Genomic DNA, 17,228 nt, shown 5'->3' on the forward strand with positions numbered 1-17,228 from the left:
CTTGCATCCAGCCTCCAGTCCCCAGCTCCTGGCAAACCCCAGGAAGGGAAACACGTGCTGATCCCAGCAGCTTCACTGCCTACAGAGGGACTGCCAATGTGGGGGAGGGAGGCTACTGTGGGAGGGGTGCTGAGGGAGGCTGGAATTTCATTATCTCCAGAGTTCAGGAGAAACCGGTGCCATGGAGGTCAGAGAAAGCCAATGGACCCTGTTTACTTGCCACGAGCTGTACGGTGAGCGCTCCCTCCCTGAGCTGCCCCAGGGAGCTATGCCGTGCTGGAGCGCGGGGTGCGGGGCGACAGCGTAGCCGCTCCTCCGTCCCAGGCGCTGTCTGCAGCTCGGGCCCCAGTTGCTCTGCCTCTGGGGATTCCAGCCAAGCCGAGTGTAGCCGAGCCCAGTGGGGGTGGGGGAGGCGGCACTGGGAAGTGACTCTGGCCCCTGCCCCAGACACCTGCGCTTGAGTGGGCAGCAGGGACACTACACGCTATGGGGAGCCAACACCTCACCCCAGGACAGCAGGCCTGGCCACTTAGTGCAGGATTGTTAGTGGAGTCTGATCCCTGTGTGATGGGATCCCCCCGGGGTGCCACCTGGGACTGGGGTACCCTGAGCCCTCTGACTCACGAGCCTGGGATCTCTCTCCCACTGTGCTGCTGTGACAAGCTGCAGACCCGCTCCTGGTCCTACACTTCCACTAGTATTCACACAGGTAGGGACACAGGCAGCTGCAGTTACATGCAGGCTCTCTGACTAGCCCCTGCATGAACCAACAATAGAGAGAATACAGCCAAAATAACCACCAGCTTCCCAGCCTAGGAGCCCCTCCCACTCCCCGGAATATAAACTCAAAATTATACTGTCTGCGCTGCACAGGGGACTGTACAGTGCAAGCTCATAGAGTTCGCCTTCCTCAGTGTGGAGAAGAAATGCAACAGCCCCCGCCCCTTGAGCTAAGATTCCCAAGCACTTCACTCCAAACTTACTGGTTTAGATTAAAACATAAAACAAGTGTATTAAGTACAAAAAGATAGATTTTAAGTGATTATAAGTGATAGCAAACAGATCAAAGCAGATCACCTAGCAAATAAACAAAAATGCAAACTAAGCACTAGAAAGATAGGATATGAATTAGCAAATTTTCACCCTGGCTGATGATACAAGCAGCTTGGCAGATTCTTAAGGCACAAGCTACATTTACTTTGCAGCTTGGAATCTCCAGGGTTTTCATACACAGGCTAGAAATCCCTTTAGCCTGGGTCCAGCACTTCCCCAGTTCAATCTTTTATCCGCAGGTGTTTTCAGGTGTCCTCTTGTGTGGGGAGTGAAGAACAACAGATTATGTCACTCCCTGCCTTATAGAGCTTTAGCGTATGGCGGGAACCCTTTGTCCCAAATTCAGTTTGTGGAAAAACACAGACATCCCAAGATGGAGTCCAGAGTCATGTGGCCTGGTTACATGCCCTTGCATACCTTTCTGAGTTATAGCAGCCATTACTTACAGGCTGTCTGGAATGTTCAAAGGAAAGTTAAGTTCTTCCAGGGTCCATTGTCTTTGCTGATGTGCCATCAGCACTGTCTGGCTTCTTCATTGTTGTACCAGAAAGGCTAGTTGTGGGTGTCACCCAGCGTAAGCACAATTGAAATACAGATACATAGTCAATATTCACAACTTCAGATACAAAAATGATATGTGTATACAAATAGGATAATCATATTCAGCAAATCATAACTTTTCCAATGGCACCTCACATGACCCGTCTGGTACAAAATGCACCATAATTATGCCATAATCATGTCATAATAATATCACTGTGAAGAATATGGGGTGCAGTGTCACACCCCATCCCTCCAGCCCTACAGAGATCCAGAGAATTTAAGGTCCATCGGGATCACCTGCTCTGACTTCCCAGAGACCCTCATCCAGGTGCCACGGCATCTAGCCCACTAGTTGGTGTTTGACTGGGCGCTGAGCCTAGATCTTTCAGCCCCATGCTGCTATGAACACCTGGCCTAGGTGCTGGAACTAAGCGTGCTGGGGGTGCTGCAGCACCCCCGGCTTGAAGTAGTAATAACAACCTAAACACATGGTTTCCACCTTCCGCACCCCCACTATAAAAATTGCTTCAGCACCTCTGACACCTGGTTTCATAGTAAGCGAATTCACCAATTTCCTTGGTCGAGGAAGGACGGTTGAACAAAGAAGATGATTGAGTTCATAATCTCTCATAGCTGGAAATCGTCCATCAGCAACTGCAGATCTTATTGGTCTGCCAAGCCTGGCAACAGCAACCACTAATTAGCCTCTGCGCGTTTCTTTCTTAGATTAACGAGCACTGGCAAAGCGATGATTGGGTTACCAGAATTCAAATGCTCTGACCTAAATTTCGATAGCATTTGAAACCACTGTGCAGTTGAAATCTCAAACAGGTTTGAGACTGCCAAAGTATACTGATTCTCTCTCCACCTGGACGGGCTTCAGATCCCAGATAACAGTTCCACAGGAACGCCACAGATTCTTGCTGCCTGGTTTCCCTTATGTGTCTTTACATCTCTGTGGATTTGGGTGGATTCACCAGGATCGTTTTGCATGGAATGGGTCAACTCAGCAGCAGCCTTAATGTCAGGGTCCAGCAAAGCTGAGAGTGCATTTACCAGCTGACTGACATGTACCCTCCACCTCTGCATTGAGCAGCTGATCAGAACTGGAGTCGACCACACCAAATGAAAGATCTTTCTTGGGGGTGAGTGCCACAAGTGTTTATAGAAGGAAGCCACGTCGTTCCTGGCAGAAGATTCCTCGAGGGCGGCGGCTTTGACTCCCATAATTGCTTTGTGGTCATATTGTTATGACTGTCCTTGGTCCCTAAAATGGCTAAGAAGCCCTGGATCTCCATTAATACCTTAGCTGTGGTTGAACAGTGTTGCATCGCTCATTTGGGAGATGATATGGTCACATGTTGTAAAGTAAATAACATTTGTAAGTAAGCAATGCACAAAACAAGGACTGAAACAAGACTGAAAAGAAGCTGGACACCAGTCAGATGAAGCATCTCTGAATAATCAAAAATATCAAATAGTTCAAACTCAAGTTGAATGAAGAGACCCATTTCCTAGCTGCACAGGTCCCGCTCTCTCAGACAGTTGCCCCAGCGCTCTAAGGGGACATGGTCATCTGCTCCGAATGCCTACCAGCTTCCCTGCAAAAATCATCTTCGACTTGGAGCTGGATGGAAAGGACGCCCCGGAGGCCCTACAACACGATGGTTGGATGCTGTCGACAGACACCTGTCCCTCACTGGCATTCTGCCCTGTCACGCGCCAGATTTGGCTCATCATGAAGTCGCAAACACATTCAGTGATCTCTACGCTGGCCAAGTTACTAGACAATCGCAATGATCCCTTCTGGTCTTCAAATCCATGACTCTAAGACTCCGCGTGGCCCCTCCCTGTACTCTGGGGCCAGTCAGGGCCCTGCTCAGCACCAGTGTAAGGGGATGTCTGAGGTGCGATTGCAGTACGGGCAGAGCTCATCATAGAAGATCAGGGTTGGAAGGGACCTCAGGAGGGCATCTAGTCCAACCCCCTGCTCAAAGCAGAACCAATCCCCAAGTTTTGCCCCAGATCCCTAAATGGCCCCCTCAAGGATTGAACTCATGACCCTGGGTTTAGCAGGCCAATGCTCAAACCACTGAGCTACCCCGCCCCCCCAGCTAGCTAGATCAAAGCTCCCTTGGGTAACAGCCCCAGCCAAGTTGCAGCAGTGCAGGCAGCGCTGCTTGAGAAAGTCCCCGGGGCCCTGGGTGGGCAGGGCTAGCCTGTGCTACCCCCTGCTGCCATGGCTTCCCTGCTGCTGTTACCCAAGCTTGCCTTGATCTCGCTAGATCGGCCCTTTCTGCAAACACACCTGCAGCTGCAGGGTAGACAGACTCATTGGCTTGAAAGTGACATTGGCATAGCTACGTCAGTAAGGAGTGTGAACCAACCACACCCTGACCCGGGTAGCTCTGCCCACCTAACCCCCGGAGCAGACACAGCTATGCTGGCGGAAGAGGGCTTCCATTGACATTGTCAGGCTGTCTGGAGTGGCTCACCACCATGAGTGCCAACCCCCGGGCAGACTGGCACAAACCAGGGCACAAACCCCAAACTGGTAGTATGTTCCACAGTTAGAATTCACCAACCCAGTAACAAGTGTGAACTCCTCCGACACTGTTACAGCATAACCATGGCGTCACAGACAGTCCCCTTGGGCGCTCCAGTCTATCTTGCTTTTGTGTAAGATGGTCCCTTACACCACAAACCACAACACTCAGGTTACCTCCAGTCCCAAAGGACCAGTCACTTACCCCAGGTCAATGACACCTCAGATCTGAAACCCAAGACAACGCCTGTAGCCAATCCTATAATTAACTAACTAAAGGTTTATTGGATAAGAAAAAGGAATGAGCGTTATTGACAGGGTTAAAGCAGTAGACACACACACAAATGAGTTAGAGTCTTAGGTTCTAAAAGGTAACAGAAGCTTCTATAATCTGCAAGCTCTATATGGCCTCTCTCTTGCATACGCTTCGCAGTCTTTGCCCTGCAGAGTTCAAGCAGCATAGACATAAAGTTCCTTCTGGCCAGGCACTTTTATTCCCTTCCCCCGGAGTTCGAAGGGGTGGGACGAGCATGTCTCCTCTTCAGGGGCACGAGGGGAGCAATCAGCGAAGTCTTTTGTGCACTGATGTCCCACAATGGCTTGTCTGGTGTCTGTAGACCTTTTGTGTGTGCAGGAGGTGACACCTCTTGTGGTGAACGAGTATTTCACGTCTGGCCGTGCTTCCTCCTGACTCGGGGCTTTGCAGGTTCATAGCAAATGCTTTTATAGTTACAAAGAAAATACTTAAATGGTGCCCTGTAATGTGGGATGCAGATATTATATGTGAGATTAATACCTGCAGCAACTCACAAGTATGTCATAAAGTCCCAACACTGAACACATGGTAACTCTAACATGTTATAACAACGCTAACGCACTGGTGAGCCTGGCTGGTTTCCTTTGTCAGGGAGGCCGGGGGGGCCTTGGCATGAGCTGGCACCTGGCCTGGCAGTGTCACACACATAGCTAATGTTCTCTTCTGCCAATGCTGGCTGCATCTACATGGCACGGCTCTGCCAGGATAGCTCTGGTGCACAGCTGTGCTGGTGTAGTCTCTGCAGTGTAGGTGTACCCCCAGCCTGGGGGCCCTGGGAAGCACCCCTCCTCCCCCCCCCATCCCAGTGGTGCTGGGAGCAGAGCAGGGCAGGCCAGGATTCCCAGGCTCGGTCGCAGAGTGATGCGAGTGGGGACTGGGTCCAAAACCTCCTCACAGGCTCCTCCGCGCTCGGCGACAAGTCCAATGCAGCAGCCACTGTCGCAGGCCAGATTCCCAGCACTGGCTGCAGTGGGCTCGCGCCCATCTGCACAGCTCCAGCTGAGAGCTGGTCTGGCCTGAGAGGGGCCCTGAGGAGAGGTGCAGCTCTGGTTATCCCCCCCCACCTCAACTGTCCCACTGTTCACCCCCCTCTCCTTCTCCCCCAGATCTACAGCAGGCACACAGCACCCCCGTGCTGTCACCCAGCCCCCCGGCGTACTCCACCAGCCCTAGCAGTGTGCCTGGCACCGGCAGCTCAGGAAAGCACCATGCAAGCAAAGGTGAGCAAAGCCGCAGCCTGCCCCATGGACTTTCCTCCAGCCCTGGTCCCAGAGCGTTGGGGCTGCAGCACCAGGCCAGGCTGCCCTTCCCCGGTAGCTGGGGGGATGGAAGGGAGCAGGGTGTTCAGGAGAATTTCCTGGGTGCTCTGCAGGCCTGCGAGTGCTTTGGGACCTTGCGGAGCACTGCGGGAAGTTTGGGGGAGATTGGGTTCACCCATGGAGCCCTGTCGTAGTCTGGGAGGTGCACTGGGGGGCTGCTAGCCTATGTGGCTCTCTGCGGGGTGAGGCTGGGTTAGCGGGGGAAGCTGGTGCTGGAGGGCTCCATTAGTGGCAGGAGTATCTGGGCACTTTGTTAGTGGGAGGTCTGGGGGTCTGTGTTAGTGGGGGTTGGGGGCTGCATTAGCAAGGGTGTCTCTGGGGATCTGTGTTACCCTCTGGAGCTCTTGGGCTGGGGAGTGTTTGGGGGGCTGCGTTAGTGGGGGAGTCTCTGGGTGGGGGGGCTGTGTTACCCTGTGGAGCTCTCTGGTGGGGGGCAGGGGATGTAATATTCCCTGGTCTTCCATGAACCTCTGGCCATGAAGCCAGGGCCTTCCCCCTCCACACACTGCGGCTGGCTGGAGCCATTTGCTGGCATCGCTTCCCTGCTGGCTGGTGGAGACACCCGGGGGCCAGCCTACTTGGCCCCCATTGGGGCTCATGCCTGGTCAGAGAACACAAAGGCTGGGCTTGTCTGGGGCCTGGAGACTCAGCCGCCTCTGCCGCTCCCTAGGGACTCTCACAGGCCCCCCATCTCTCCACTCAGGTACCCCCAGACCCCTCTCCTGCTCCTCTGTACACCCCACCCTCCACCCCCTCACACTGCCAGGCATCGGGCTCCCCCAGCTGCCCTGCTCCCTCAACACTTGCCCCCTCACCGTCCACATGCTCCTGCTCCACCTTATCCCCCAGGGCTGGGCCCCCTCTGCCGCCATGGCCCCACTCTCCTGGAGGCTGGGGGCAGGCAAGGGGAAGGTGACAGAGCCTTGTGGGGCCTGCATGGCCTGGGGATCTGCATTAGGAACCGTGGCCAGGTGCTGCCATCCACAGCCCGGGCCCCAGCGAGGGACAGCGGGACACCCTGGCCACTGAGTGAGGTGGATTCCTTCCTTGGAGCATCTCTTGCCTCAGCTGCAGACACCTTCCTCCAACACCAGGGACCACACTGAGCAGAGCCACCCTACCCAGACGCACCTCTGAGATGGCAGCCTGGGCTGGCCTAGGGAAGAGCTGGCAGCAGCCAGGCCTAGGCAAGACGAGGAGACTGGCAGGAGAAAAGGAGGGAATTCTGTAAGCCACATCCCTGGGGCTCCAGGCCTGTCCGGGGGACAGCAAGTGCCTGGGGACAGGGCTGGAGTCTGTTACCCCCTTCCTGACCGTCTCCATGCCAGGGCTGCTGTGAACAGTTTGGCAATCCATTGCCTCTCCTGCTCTCCGTGTGGCACTGAGCCAGCCAGGGCGGGCATGTCTAGATCTCACTGCCCAGCCACGTAGGGCATCACTGCCCAGCCGAAGGACCAGCCGGAGTGGCTCTGAGTTCCGCCAGGGCTTGCATTACTAGAGAGTTGGCAGCAGGGGGCACCAGCGCCCCACACACAACCGCCAGCCAGGGCTCTTTGGTGGGGATAAGAATCCCCCAGCCCTGCCCTGCCCAGTGCTCATCCTGCTGCACCCCAGCTCTGCCCCACGGCCGCAGAGTGGCTGTGCTCGTGCTGCAGGCAGGGACCGGGTGGCGGGGGGGAGGGGGGCACTGTGCTGGGCGCTGCCCCTCCAGCAGCTCACCAGGGCTGCTCCCCCATTCGGCACACCCCATGGCTGGGAGTGGGGCTTGCACCCCCCAAGGCAGGGCAGGCTGGGCTGCTGGGCCCGCCTGCTCCGACAAGGCGGGGCTGGGGCTGATTAATGGGTCCAGGCTGGGTCTAGCTCGGTTTCAGCCCCAAAAGGTCCAAACCCCAAGTCAGGCCCCAGACATCAGACACTGACCCCCACATCATGATATTTTTAACAAAGAGAAATCCTGTGATGGGGGGCTGGCCCCCAGGCCGGGAACAGTCTGCGCCCTGCTGAGCTGGGCTGGACTCAATGCCGTGCCCTCCAGGGGAAAGGCTCATAGCCCGGCAGCAATGCCCTTAGGCAGCCCTTCCCCTGCAGGCACAACCAGTCCGCTGGGAGAGCACTACACGTATTAAATCTGCTTCTGTCCCTCCTGGGGCTCACCGGGCAGGGGCTGTCCCACCCTGCATGCCCCCCCAGGCACTTTCAGCCGCAAACACTGTCTGCCCCCACCCCAGCACAGCCCCAGGAACCAGGCTACAACCACTAAACATGCAATGGGAAAACCAGCATTAGTGCAACCTCCCACGTCCCATCAGCTCACGGTGCTGTGTGATGGAAAACCCCTCCAGCAGTCAAGCAGGGCCTTGCCCCAGCTTTTATGCAAAGGGGAATATTTTTTACCCACACCTGGGTCATTGGCAGGAGTTGCCCCCCCCCCCCCTTTTAGCAGTACAGCACGGCCCTTTCCTCCACTCCAGCTGCAGAGCGATGGCTGGGGAGCGAGCATGCTGTTATCCTGTGGGGGCCGGTTCCTGCATGGTGCAGCTACGGCCGCAGCTTGCGTGAGGGTTTCTGAGCCAGCAGGGGGATGCGGCGTGTCCCTGGTTTCGAGCAGGCGCCCCACCCAAACGTACCGATGGCCTGGCTTGGGGCTGAACTCAGAACAGCGCAAGCGTCTGCTGGCTGCACTCGCGCCTGGAGGGAGGAGTAAAGGCACCGCCCTCGCTCTGTGGTCGCGTGCTCCAGGCCCACGCTGTGTTCGGGAGGTTAGAAAAGTGCCTAACGTGACATGCTCCTTCGGAAATGCTGTGTGGCAGAGCAGCCGGGCTTTGGCTCGGGTATATTAAAGACTCGGCTTCTCCCGGCTCTGCCTGCGGTGACCGTGGACAAGCTGCCCGGTGGCGTCTCTGTCCGACTGGTGAGATGTGGAACCTTGGCTCAGAATCAGGGCAGTGAAGGGCACAGAAATAGTAACAGTAACCGCTGGCACATGGCCTCTGGTTTGCAGGTCAGCGCCCTTCCACCGTGGCTGCTGTGCCCGGCTCCCTTCCTTTGCTTCCAGCAATCACGTGATGGCCGCAGGGCTGCGCATCGCCACGAGACCCCTGCAGCAGGGGCCAGCATAGTGCTGCTCTCGCACTGGCACCACGGCCCACAAGAGAAACGTGGGCTGGGAGGTTCAGCCCCCGCCCCCTGCCATAGCGATCCCTGGCAGGGAGGGTGTTTAGCTGGCGGGTTGAGCCTGTCTCAAACACATCCACAGGTTTTATGTAACCCTTGCTCCACCCTCGCCCGGTGTTACCGCGATCGGCTACGTTCTGTCCCAGCCAGTGACCTGAGCAGGGCTGGCCCCACCATGAGGTGAACTGAGGCGGCTGCCTCAGGTGCCAGACTGTGGGGGGGCGCCACTAGGACCCAGCATGTAGAAAATGGTGTCTGCTGCTGGTGCATCTGGATTCTCCTGCTCTGGATGCACAGAGATGGGGGAGTGCTGGGCTGGAGGGAGGAGGGCACAAGAGACAGAACAGGCAGGCAGGACAACAGGGGAGCAGGAATCACAGAAAGCAGCAGGAGTTGCAGGGAGAGAGAGGAGGAGGAGCCTCTTATGTACCTCTCTAGTCCCCCCAGGGCCTGGACTGATTAACCCCAGCTTCTCAGGGAGCTTCCTGTGTCCTGCTGCTTCCCTGGACCCACTTGAGGAGAACAGGCCGTCAACTGCAGTAGTGGGAGCCAGTTAGGCCCTAAGACGCTGATACCTTCCCTCACTCAGGCCCTGCTACCAGCCTGCTTATTTGTCCCCTTCAGTTGAGTGTTGAGAGCCACTCTAGCTGGCACAGAACAGCAGTCATGAGTGAGAGAAGAAAACGCCCCTCTGGGGCAGCATTCAGAAAAAGAAATAAAGCAAAGGAAGCTTTTCTATCTAAGCAGGAAGGAGCTCTCCTGAGATACATAGGCACAAATGTTCACGGTGAGCCTTCCGGCCCCAGTGAGGATGTGAGCGGTGAGGAGAGGCCTGATATTCCAGTTAGTCAGAGTGCAGGTGACCTGGCAGCTGCTGCAGGATCCATATCTCCATCTCAAGTGGATGTAGCCATGCACAGTCCTGAAGAAAAGGATAGATCAGAGAAGAGTGTGGTGGAGGCACAAGAAACAGCTGCTGCTGAGTTTAGTTCCTTAAGTCTAGATGATCCAGGACTCTGGACCCACTTGAGCAGTAGCCCGAGGGACTTCCTTGTACTGCCTGGGCCACAGCAAGTGAAAAACTTCATCTTCCCCAAAGACAATGAAAATAGAAGTTTCCATCCAACACATTACTGGTGTGAAATCCCCAATGGTGACAAGGTGGAGAGGCCATGGCTTATGTACTCAAAAACCCAGAATGCTGCATACTGGTTTTGTTGCAAACTCTTCCAGTCTAATGTTCCAGCCACATTGGGTTCTACAGGAACAAAGGACTGGAAAAAACTGGCTAGAAATCTGGCATGCCATGAGAAGGCAGCAAATCACCAGAGAGCATTCCATAGGTGGAAAGAGCTTGAGATGAGAATAAGGTTAAAGGCCACCATAGATGATCAGCATCAAGAGAAGATTGCATCAGAGTCTCTTTACTGGCAAAATGTTCTGAAAAGGCTCATTGCCATTGTGAGAATGCTTGCGACCCAAACCCTAGCCCTGCGTGGCACTTCAGATCAGCTGTATGTGCCGAACAATGGAAACTTCCTTAACATTGTGGAGCTGATGGCTGAGTTTGATGCTGTACTCCAGGAGCATCTAAGAAGAGTCACCACCCAAGAAATGTACACACACCACTACCTTGGAAAAACAATTCAAAATGAGATTATACAGTCACTGGCAACAAAAGTCAAACAAAAGATTGGGGCAGATCTGAAGTCAGCAAGATATTCCCCTGTTATTCTGGACTGCACACCTGACATCAGCCATATGAAACAAATGACTTCAATGGTGCGTTTTGTAACAACAACAGAACCTAGTGACAATGTCCCTGCAATGGTGACTGTCAGAGCATTTTCTAGAATTTATTGACATTGATGATACTACAGGAGCTGGTATGACAAATGTACTTCTTAAAAAGCTGGAAGAGATGGCAATTGCGATAGCTGACAGGAGAGGTCAGGGCTACGGTAATGGTGCCAACATGAGAGGACAGAACAGAGCAGTGCAGACACGGATCCAAGAGTTAAACCCCTTGAGCTCTTTTTGTCCCGTTCAGTTCTCATTCATTGACCTTGGTGGTCAGCGATGCAGCATCAGCTTCTAGTGAGGCTGCTGAATTTTTTAATGTAATTCAAAGCATCTCTGTATTTTTCTCTGCATCAACTCATCGATGGCAAATTTTGAAGCAACATCTGGGAAGATCCTCTCTGACACTGAAACCACTGAGTGCCACATGATGGGAAAGTCGAGTGGAGGCGATAAAGCCTATCAAACACCAAATTGGGAAGATAGATGATGCCATAGTTGCCATTATGGAGGATAATGCTATCACAGGAACTGTTTGTGGGAGAACAGTGGTAGAGGGAAATGGAATCACCAGAAACATACATCACTTCAAATTTCTGTGTGGCTTAGTGTTGTGGCATGACATAGTGTTTGAAATAAATGTTGTAAGCAAGAGACTCCAAGGTTTTGACCTTGATATATCTGGAGCAATGGAACAATTGGACAAAGCAAAGTCATACCTACAGTCGTACCAGTCAGATGAGGGATTTCAAAACGTTCTGAAGAGTGCACAGACGTTGGCAGAGGAACTTCACACTGAAGCTATTTTCCCACCCATTCAAGAATACAAGAGTCACCAAAGAAGACAACGTTTTGATTAGGAGGCACGGGATAATCCCATAAGAGACCCCAAACAACAATTCAAAGTTGAATTCTTTAACCAGGGGCTAGATTGTGCAATACAGTCAGTTGAAAAACGTTTCATGAAGCTCAAGGAACACAGCAGTACATTTGGGATGTTGTCTGATATTCCAAAACTCCTCACTATACCTGAAGAAGACCGACACCAGCAATGCAGGGCACTAGAGACAGCGTTGACACATGATGACATGCGCGATATTGATGTGAGTGATTTAGGTGAAGAACTGAAAGCCCTTTCAAGATATATTTCAGCAGGATCAACTCCAAGAGCTGCTCTGGAATATGTGTGCACAAATAAGACAACTACCCTCTTTCCAAATGCTTTTGTTGCTCTGCACATACTTTTAACTCTTCCTGTAACAGTTGCCAGTGGAGAACGCAGCTTCTCCAAGCTGAAGTTAATAAGAACACATCTACGCTCCACAATGACACAGGAGAGGCTGGTCGGCCTTGCAACTGTCTCAATAGAGCAGGAGCTGGCCCAGACTGTGGACCTTCAGCAGGAAGCAGTTCAAATCTTTGCAACCAAGAAGGCACGGAAAGCCCCACTTTGATTATTCAAACAGATACAAATGCCAGTGTTTACTCTGCAGACAAGGAAAGCTACATTTGCTGTACAGGTGTTTGAAAGTTAAGAGTTACTTAAAATTTTTGAACAAGGCATTTTAAGTTGTTAGTTCTCCTTTATTGGGGTAGGTAGCAGAGCAGTACCATGAGAGGAGTAGAATGGGAAGAAGGCAGAATGGCGACTTTTCAAAGTTTTGGCCCAAATGAGGGGGTATGGGGGGGCATCATTTGAGCTCCCTGCCTCAGGTGCCAAAATCTTGTGGGCCGGCCCTGGAACTGAGGGCTTCAAATGCTCCCCCAGGGCAGTCTGTGCAGAGCTGGGAGCTGACCCCAGGGCTCCCAAGAGCCAGGCTAGCGCTCTACCCACTGGCCCATGCTGCCTCTCTGAGGGGGAATACAAATCCTCAGAGGGAGGAGGCTCCCCCAAGCAGGGATTCAGAATCTCTTTTCCCAACGCCCGTTGGCTCCGCTCTGGGCACAGCTCAGCAGTCTCGTTTCTTTATATGCTTTGAGAACCTCCAAATCGCCCGGCATGTGGGGCCATTCGGATCCCCACCTCGCCGAGGGCTTTGCCGCCAGCTCTCGGAGGGGCGGCGTGACCACCTGTGCGTCATAGGGAGGAGGTTGGGGGGCCTGCTACCCCACCCCTGTGCAGTCAGTTGCTCCCACAGGCACTGACTTTTATTTTTCCCCATGGGTGGCGCACGCCCGTGCCACCCTGAGTCCCCGGCCCCACTCTGCCCCTTCCCCTGAGCCCCCTCCCTCTTCCCGCCCCTCCCCAGCCGCCCTGCCCTTGATCCGCCTCTTCCTGCCCTGGCTGCGCCCCCGAGGCCGTCCGCCCTCTCCCAAGCGCCACCGGCCAGCCTTAAAACAGCCGATCGGTGGCCCTGCCAAACAGCTCTGGCTGGTGGGTGCTGAGCACCCTTTCTTTTCCTGTGGGTGCTTGAACCCCAGCGCACCCACGGAGTCGGCGTCTTGTATTGCGTCCACCCTCTGCATGTGTCTGTGCTGGGAGCAGGCTGCCGGCATGTGGGGCAGATCCTGTGCCGTGGGAGCGGAGAGGGTCCCAGCGGGAAATCGGCACTGGGAAAGGCCCGCACTAGGTCGGAGGAGGCCTAGCGCAGCTCGCCAGCCATAAGGCTGTGGAGAGGGCCGTGTGAGCGAGACCCACGTCAAGCTGGCCCCCAACCAACAGGCCAACAGTTCCTGGCCACCAGGGGCCAGTCCTGGGCTTCCCATTGCCCTGAATGAAAAGGTTATAGGAGTTTGTAGCCTGCCTGCCCCCAGACCTCCGAACAGCCTCCGTGTCAGCTGTGTGCGGTGGCTGAGGGTCCGTTGGCCCGGCTGCTGACCTGGCTTTCAGCCTGCGGCACTGGGGAGCTGAGCTGCTGGAACCGGGTCAGGAGGTGGCTTGACTGGGGGATGAAGGGGTTACTTGGGAGCAGGTGGGTCGGTTAGTGGGTTGGGGGCTGGTGGGTAGGAAGTGGGCTAGGGAACTGGTGGGTCGGTTAGTGGGTTGTGGGGAGCTGGTGGGTAGGTTAATGGGTGTCAGGGAGCTTGTGGGTAGGTTAGTGGCCTGGGGGCCGGTGGGTAGGTTAGTGGTTTGTGGAGTGGGAATTGGGTGCTTGGTGACTATAGGTAGGTCAGTCTCTTGGGAGTGGAGAGTTGATTGCAGGTAAGTGGACTGGGACATTGGGTGGGGAGTTGGTGAAGTTGATGGGGCATGGCTGATGGGTCAGTTGGTTTCTTTGGGCCTGGGGATGTGGTGAAGGCTGGGTGAGGATCAGTTGGCCAGTAGGCGATAGAGGCCTTGGTGAAGGGCTGGTGGTCAGTCGTTCAGGATGGGGCTGGGGAGCTGGTTAATTGGGAGCTGATGGAAGGGTTGAGGCACTGGGGCGTTGGTTGGTGCTGGTTGGGAGGTTTGGGCAGCTGGAGAGTTGGTTGGTAGGTTCAGGGACATGGGTGGATTATCTGTGGAGCTGGTTCGCTGGGAGCTGGTGAATGCATCGCAGGACAGGTTGGCGGGGGGAGGAGGGAATTGGTTAGTGGCGCTGTGTGGGCGAATTCATAGATTTGAAGGGACCGCTGTGATCAATTTATCTGATCTGTACAGCACAGGCCATAGGACTTCCCTGGATTCTCTTGCTTAAACTAGAGCAGATCTTTTAGAAAAACACCCAGTCTTGATTTAAAAATTGCCTGATGGAGAATCCACCATGACTCCTGGTAAATTGTTCCATTGGTTAATCACCCTTCACTGTTAATTTGCTCTTTTGAATTTGTCTAGCATCAGCTTCCAGCCAGTGTATCTTGTTGGGGTGGGTGGATTGGGTCTGTTGGGTTGGTTGGGGTGGTGGGGTGTTGGTTGGTGGGGCTGGGGGGATGTTGGTTGGAGGGTGGGCTGGGAGGGGTGGCAGGGGGGTTCGGTGGGTGGGTGACGGGGGCTGGGGCCAGGTGGGTGATTGGCAGGTGGGACGGGTGGGTGGGTGGCAGGGATCTGGATAGCTGGCTGATCATTTTTCTCAAGTTTTTTTCCCTAGGAGAGGGTGCCAAAGTGCTGAAAACCTTCAGCTCCCCGAAGCTGCTGCAGTCCAGAGGCTCACTGCGCGTACCTGGCACGTTGCCCCCCCCTCCGGTTCCTCCCGCTCTGCACAGCCCCCAGGGCCAGGGCGTGCAGCCAGAGTAAGGGCCTTCTGATTTTATTTTAAGTGCCTGTTCACCCCGCCTTGCCTGCCGGGTGAACTGCACTTTAGAGCTCCTTCAGCCCCTCTGGAGTACACCCCCTGACCCCTCGGAAGGGCAGAACCCTGTGACCCAGCCACCCTTCCCGGCACTGCCGAAAGGGGCAGCCACTTGTTTGCCTGCACTCGGGGTTTCTTCCTAACAATGTTCTTGAGGCCCAATAACCGACTGTGGCCAGAGGGAGTGTAAAGGCAAAGCAATCCGAAGAGGAGTCACGCACACCTCCAGGGGTTCGCCTGACCTGCTTCGGAGAGACGCCTTTCTCTAGCAGTGCTGGCAGTCTGATTTATAGGCTGCAACACTCTTTGCACATCAGTGAATCCAGCTCACCAGCTTGTAACCAGCTCCACATCCTGCGGCTGCCCGGGGGCTCCAGGTTAGGCTGTCAGGCGGGGTGCGGTGGGGCATCATGCCGGGTGGGGGCTCCAGGAGGCGCTGGCACTGGGAAGTTGGAAGGGTGTTTCCTGCCCCCTCTCACAGCTGCTCGGCTGGGTGTGGACAACAAGCAGCAGGCGAGTGCCAGACTGTGCTAGACAGACCCAGTCCCTCTCCTCATTCCGGCTCAGGTCCTGACATCTGGATTTCAAAGGGGATGGGACCCGTGCTGGGCTCAGAGCCAAAGGTGGCGGTGGCTGACTCACGGGATCCTTCCTGGTGCTTGAGTGTTACCTCACCCCACCGAGTACCAAGCACAAATCTCTGATGGGGAGAGCACAGCTGGTCTAGCGCCCAGCACCCCCCATGCCCACTCCTCCGGCAGCACCTAGATCGTCACCTGCTGCCCCCACAGCCCTGAAGCTGGTGCAGGCAGTGTGTGTAGGGGCCATAGGGGGGGAAATCCAGGCCCAGCCTTCTACTTTCTTTGTGCTTAAAATGGCAAAGGTCGGTTCCAGAGCAGGGTGGGAATCCCCCACTCGCTGTCTACAGATGAGTTTCGGAGCGGGGCGGGAATCCCCCCTCGCTATCTATAGGTTGGTTCCGGAGCGGGGCGGGAATCCCCCCTCGCTGTCTATGGGTTGGTTCCGGAGCGGGGCGGGAATCCCCCTTCGCTGTCTACAGGTTGGTTCCGGAGCGGGGCGGGAATCCCCCTTCGCTGTCTACAGGTTGGTTCCGGAGCGGGGTGGGAATCCCCTGTCGCTGTCTACAGGTTGGTTCTGGAGCAGGGCGGGAATCCCCCATTCGCTATCTACAGATGAGTTTCGGAGTGGGGTGGGAATCCCCCCTCGCTGTCTATGGGTTGGTTCCGGAGCGGGGCGGGAATCCCCCTTCGCTGTCTATGGGTTGGTTCCGGAGCAGGGTGGGAATCCCCCCTTACTGTCTATAGGTTGGTTCTGGAGTGGGGCGGAAATCCTCCCTCGCTGTCTATAGGTTGGTTCCGGAGCGGGACGGGAATCCCCCCTCGCTGTCTACAGGTTGGTTCTGGAGCGGGGTGGGAATCCCCCCTTACTGTTTATAGGTTGGTTCTGGAGTGGGGCGGGAATCCCCCTTCGCTGTGTATGGGTTGGTTCCGGGGCAGGGCGGGAATCCCCCCTTACTGTCTATAGGTTGGTTCTGGAGTGGGGCGGAAATCCCCCCTCATTGTCCATGGGTTGGTTCCGGAGCGGGGTGGGAATCCCCCGTTACTGTCTATAGGTTGGTTCTGGAGTGGGGTGGGAATCCCCCATTAGCTATCTACAGATGAGTTTCGGAGTGGGGCGGGAATCCCCCCTCGCTGTCTATAGGTTGGTTCCGGAGCGGGGCGGGAATCCCCCATTCGCTATCTACAGATGAGTTTTGGAGTGGGGCGGGAATCCCCCCTCGCTGTCTATGGGTCGGTTCCGGAGCAGGGCGGGAATCCCCCCTCGCTGTCTACAGGTTGGTTCTCCTTTCCCATGAGGATTCATTTTGCTACTTGTCAAATGCGGTTAGGAACCTCCTGGTTCCTCCTTCCTGGCCCTCCAGGCATGGAGGTCAGTGCCCTCTGTAGGGGGGCGGGAGGCGCTGGCAGGCCGAGCTAATGGGCCCACAGGCGCCCTGAGCTAGCCGGCCTCGGGGACAGAAGTATGGGTACCGTGTTTCTGTGTTAGGAGGATGGAGGGCTTTGTCCAACACCCAGCTGACAGTGGCCCCTGGAGGTTTGCCGCAAGTCCTGGGCTTCACGCTGCGGGGCGAGGAGCCTCTCACCGCCACGGGAGCCCATGGGTCCGAAATGGCACTGGGGGGCTCCGGTGCTGAGCAGGCCTGGGGGAGGCGGTGCAGGCGAGGGCGTGAGGCCCAGCATGGCAGGCTC

At 55.5% G+C, this 17,228-nt stretch overlaps 1 protein-coding gene across 5 annotated transcripts in view; it reads left to right on the forward strand.

The window, feature by feature from the left end:
* ROBO4 (roundabout guidance receptor 4) overlaps window positions 1–17,228 on the forward strand; it is an 88,479-nt gene that overhangs the window by 60,278 nt on the left and 10,973 nt on the right. For 4 of the 5 annotated variants that reach the window (XR_006286959.1, XM_043533866.1, XM_037882464.2 and 1 more), the window contains exons 15-16: window positions 5,564–5,677; window positions 14,758–14,899. Coding sequence is in view for 4 of the 5 variants with exons in the window: in XM_043533866.1 (XP_043389801.1) it covers window positions 5,564–5,677; window positions 14,758–14,899 (256 nt within the window). In the remaining variant the exon portion in view is untranslated. Of the gene's footprint in view, window positions 1–5,563; window positions 5,678–14,744; window positions 14,900–17,228 lie in introns of all 5 variants that reach the window. The other variant, XM_043533868.1, reaches the window with a different exon arrangement.

This window comes from Chelonia mydas, chromosome 22, assembly GCF_015237465.2.
Source record: "Chelonia mydas isolate rCheMyd1 chromosome 22, rCheMyd1.pri.v2, whole genome shotgun sequence".
Classification (NCBI taxonomy): domain Eukaryota; kingdom Metazoa; phylum Chordata; order Testudines; family Cheloniidae; genus Chelonia; species Chelonia mydas.